Source organism: Euprymna scolopes, chromosome 37, assembly GCF_053919585.1.
Source record: "Euprymna scolopes isolate OS-2025 chromosome 37, ASM5391958v1, whole genome shotgun sequence".
Lineage (NCBI taxonomy): Eukaryota > Metazoa > Mollusca > Cephalopoda > Sepiida > Sepiolidae > Euprymna > Euprymna scolopes.
Genome location: NC_136518.1, coordinates 15,932,804 through 15,937,803, shown reverse-complemented (window position 1 = coordinate 15,937,803; position 5,000 = coordinate 15,932,804). Strand labels below are relative to the sequence as shown.

The 5,000-nt window shown below is 36.4% G+C and overlaps 1 protein-coding gene across 1 annotated transcript in view; it reads left to right on the top strand.

The window, feature by feature from the left end:
- The window catches only part of LOC145261102 (neuropeptide FF receptor 1-like), a 152,876-nt gene extending 150,884 nt beyond the window's left edge, over nt 1-1,992 (top strand). Inside the window, exon 2 of the mRNA XM_080119319.1 lies at nt 259-1,992. Within this exon, the coding sequence (XP_079975445.1) occupies nt 259-1,479 (1,221 nt within the window). The 3' untranslated portion in view covers nt 1,480-1,992. The remainder of the gene's footprint in view (nt 1-258) is intronic.
- Nucleotides 1,993-5,000: the final 3,008 nt, after the last annotated feature.

The following is a 5,000-nucleotide window of genomic DNA, read 5'->3' as shown; positions in this document are numbered from 1 at the left end:
AATTTAAATGTAACATCTCGCTGCTCAACTCCCCATATTAGACACGATCCCAAATAGTAGCCACTTCGACCAATTTTATCATATACTGTGTTTGGAGTAAAAAGGGGTGAAAACTGACATTAATATTCGATTGCCTTTCCATTTCTGTTAGTATAACTCTTCTTAAAATGAAACAAAAATACAAAAATACGGTGAATTAAAATACACTTATATTCTTATTCTACAAATTATATATATATATTTTTTTATTCGTTCCAGATGACGATGACCGCTTTTACAACAAATGAGACGATACTGGATTTGAATGACTCGACAACGGCCGGCATTTTGTCTTCTTCCCCGTCATTGGCAACAACTGACTTGTACGATCCGGATTTTGGATCACGGCTCTATGGCGGATGGAATCTAACGTACCACGACAATACCAACACCACCCTCGACCAGAGTTATGTATGGGCGCTCTACAACCTGCCCTCCATTACGTTTCTAACTTTGAACTTGCTCATTGGGGTGATTGGAAACAGTGTGGTCATCTACGTATACGGTTTTTGCATGAAGGCCACTCCTATGAATTCATTCATTGTTAGTTTGGCAATCCTAGACATTGTCACGTGTTCTGTGGGTATACCCTTAATGATCCTTCAAGACATGTTGCCCTACATAGTCACCTCAAACCCGACATGTAAATTGATGCACTTTGTTTATTCAACGACTATAATTGCGTCTAGCTTGGTCCTTGTGACCATAGCTGTCGACCGTTATCGCCGGATATGCCAACCACTGTCCGGACAACTGAATGTCACTCAAGTAAGACTTACGACTATCTTATTGGTCATCATTGCTACGGTCACTTGTATACCGGTTATACTCATGGCTGGAGCCTTAGAGGAATATTCTGAGTTTGTGGACTTACAACGCAAATTCTGCTATTTGGAAGCTGGATATATCAATTCAGTTTACAGCGCGGTTTTTTACTCTTACAAATCCGCCGTAATTTTGATAACGATTATCATCACTAGCTATTGTTACTTCCGGATCTGGTTCGCTTACAAAATCCCCCCAAAAAACAGTGGCGATCCCGCCGATCATGTGGTAAGACGGATGAGCGTGAGAGCGGCCAGTGTCCAGCCGAAGATCCGACCGAACGTCAAGAAGATGTTTATGATAACGTTATTGTACATCATCAGCTTCGTGCCCAGCATCTGCGTTATCCTCATCCTGATGTCTGCCAACGAGGAGGATAAGAACCTGCATCCAGTGGCCATAAGTTTCGTGCACCTGTTCCGGAGGACCTACTTGCTCAGTTGCTCGTTGAACCCGTTCATCTGCTGGTACTGCAACGCCACCTTCCGGCTGCATGTCAAATCAATCGCCTCTAACTGGTTTGCAACCGAGAATTCAACCAATTCCATCTCGGAAGCGACTTCCTCAAAGCAAAACGATGAATTACATAATGCCTATACTGAGAAGATTTCGTAATTTTTTTTAATTCTGGACAAAACAAAAGACTTTATATGTATACTAGCATTTCAACCCGGCGTTGCCCGGGTGCTTGGAGGTGTATGTTGAGCAAAAAAAAAAAAAAGAGGTCAATTTTTTTTAATTTGACTCCTATTATAATCCCTTAAAATTTATTGTTTTGGGCTCAAATCAAGTTATTAAGTAAGAGCCATATCCAAGTAACCTATATCTAAAATTTCAAGTGTTTAGACCCGCAATTGTCAGAGGAGTTTGGTAGAGTTCTCAAAGGTCAAATCGTTGAACTTTGACCCCTTAACAGCCAAATTTTTGGCCGAAAACCGATCACAAAGGTTTTCCTAAGACTCAGTACCCTGTATATCAAATTTCGAGTCTGTAGACTAAAAATTGACAGAGTTACTGCGTAGGAAAATGTACACACAGACACACACACGTTCACTTTTATAGATATACTAGCTTGGGTGCCCGGCGTTGCCCGGGTGTTTAGAGGTGTACGCTGAGCAAAAAAAAAAAGTAAGTTTTTTTAAACTTTGACCCCTATTATGACCCCTTACAATTTATTGTTTTGGACTCAAATCAAGTTATTAAGTTAGATCCATGTCCACGGAATCTATATCTAAAATTTCAAGTGTGTAGACCCAAAATTGTCGGAGGAGTTTGGTAGAGTTCTCAAAGGTCAAATCGTTGAACTTTGACACATTAATCGCGAAATTTCTGGCCGAAAATCAATCACATATATTTTCCCAAATCTCAGTACCCTGTAGTCTGTGGACTGAGAATTGACAGAGTTATTGCGTAGGGAAAATATACACAGACACACAGACAGACACACAGACATGTTCACTTTTATAGACATATTGATAGATAGATAGATAGATAGATAGATAGATAGATAGATAGATAGATTAAACAAAAATATATACGTATACATAAATATGTATGGAAACAATATTGTGTTTATTATAAACTTTTTACGCAAAAATTATGCAAGTATAAATCATGTAGAATATCTGCATGAATATAATTACACGTAATAGTTAACTAAAGATGATCATCCCATAAGAAAACCGAAAAAACTAATAGGGAATTAATTAAAATGAATGTTAAACAAGAATATGCAAATTAGCTAGATCTTTTGCAGATGAATTCAATTCCATGACCCATATATAACAAAGTTGTATTTTCTTTTTAAATAAATAGGAACAAAGGGTTTTTAATATGAATATCAATACACACAAAAGAAAAACGAATTCATAGGAGTATATTCCAGGTTAAAGGTAACCAAAACTGAAAAAAGAAAACAATGAATTTAAACAAGTTTATTGATAGTGTTCAATAAAACGAGCAATATATGTTTTTTTTTATTTACTTTTTAGTAAACAAGTCACATGGTTAATACAATAAAAAAGCTATGCTTCGGCCACATGATGACCTTCATCGGATATAACGTAAACTTCAGATTTCATATTCTTAAAAACAAATTTCGCCATGAAAATTTTAAGAACCTGCCGCCATGAAATCGATGAACTGCATAATGGCTATGCGGAGAAGATTTCGTAAGTTTTTTTTTATTCTGGACAAACGAAAAACATATATATATATATATATATAAATATATATATATATATATATATATATATTTAGTAATGTGATTGATAATTTAAAATTTAAAAATCAAATTATAATTAAATTAAAAATCCGTTTCATAAGAAGGAACAACAACAAAATCAATTATTTGTACGATCGTTTCGAAAAACAGTGTTTTTATTGTGGTAGACATCAAGTTACGGACAATAATCATTGCATATAGTCTTTTAATAAACAAGGTTTCCTCATCAGCAAATTGTGAAGGGTTTTTATTAAATTTAAAAGACACCATAAATAAACCTAGCATTAAAAGTAAGGCAGATGTATCTGGAAAATATATATGAATGGAAATGTATAAAAAAGAATACGAAAAGTATAAAAGCTTATAACTTTTCTTTATTCGTTTTCAATTGGTGACGTGTAGGAATACAAAATAATATTATGAAAAAAAAAATTAAAAAACATTTTTATGAGTACATAATTTTCGACCGATCCTTCAGTCTTCATCGGTGTAGTGAAAGTATGAGTATACACGGGGAAAAGAGGAATGGAAAAGGAAGGAAGGTAGAGGAGGAGGAGGAACATATATATATGAACATATGTGGCCTTCCCTTCGACAAACCGCCGACCCCATAGTTGTGTGCCGTGGATTACTACCTCCATCTCTTCATCGTTCTCGTTGGCCGTGTCATCGTCTTTAAGTTCACACTGGCGGCTGTCGACGGAACGCACGCAGGTCACAAAGTGGAAGTAAAATAAGTCCGGGAACAAAGAAAAGAAAAACACAAACGTCAATGTTTCACATATATTTGACGGTTGGACTCGTGTGTGTGTGTGTGTGTGTGTGTGTGTGTGTGTGTGTGTGTGTGTCTTGTCCCCGTTCTAGCGATGTTACGTTCGTCTGTCAGTCGCAATTCGGCCCTATCTCTGTTTCGCAGTCAACCGCGAACGGCATCTAGTTGTCAACTGACTGTCTTCTCTGCGTCGGTATCTGAAGTAAAAAAAAAATTTTTTTTCACCTGGTCAAAATGATAAGATTACTTTAATAAAATCGGCTAGTTTTTAAAAAAATGAATACGAAAAGCTTTCTTTTACTAAAAGCAACTTGTTAGTAGATAAAAACATCTTACTAAATTATAAATGGCAAAAGGGAAACCATTATCAGAGTTTGAGAGAGGAAGGATCTTTGAGCTTAATAGAGGTGGACTCTTCCGTAGATCCATTGCAAACGAAGTGAATCGTAGCAAAACGGTCATCACAATTTTTTTAAGAAATCCAGATCAATATGGGCACAAAAAGAGTCCAGGTCGGCCAAAAAAATAACCCCATTACTGTATCAGAAGAAATTAAAAAAAAAAAAAACTCCAGAATGAGCTCAAGTCGATTGTAAAGCCAAACAGCAGCAGAATTTAGTCCTAAAACCATCAGAAGGCATCTGAAAATGAAGGGTTTCAATCATTTAAATGAAGGATTTCAATCATTTAAAGCGACTGCAGAAACCACGTCTTCTTGAATAGCACAAAACAAACCGATTTAAATATGACGCCAAATACCAGACTTGGGACGAAGAGAAGTGGGAAAATGTAATTTTCTCCGATGAGAAAAAGTTTAATCTAGATGGTCCAGATGGATTTCAACACTATTGGCATGATAAAAATTTGCCCAAAGAGACTTTTTCAACTCGGCATAGTGGAGGAGGGTCTTTAATGATCTGGGGTGCTTTCTCGTCACCTGGGACTCTAAAGTTGCAAGTATTGAAAGGCAGTCAAACATCATTGGAGTACATTTCAATGCTTGAAAACGCTTCTATCAGGACTGAAGGTCCACGTCTGTGTGGAAGAAATTGTATTTTCCATCAAGACAACGCTGCGATACACACTTCTCGACAAGCACGAGAATACTTTTCTTCAAATAATATAGAATTATTAGATCAT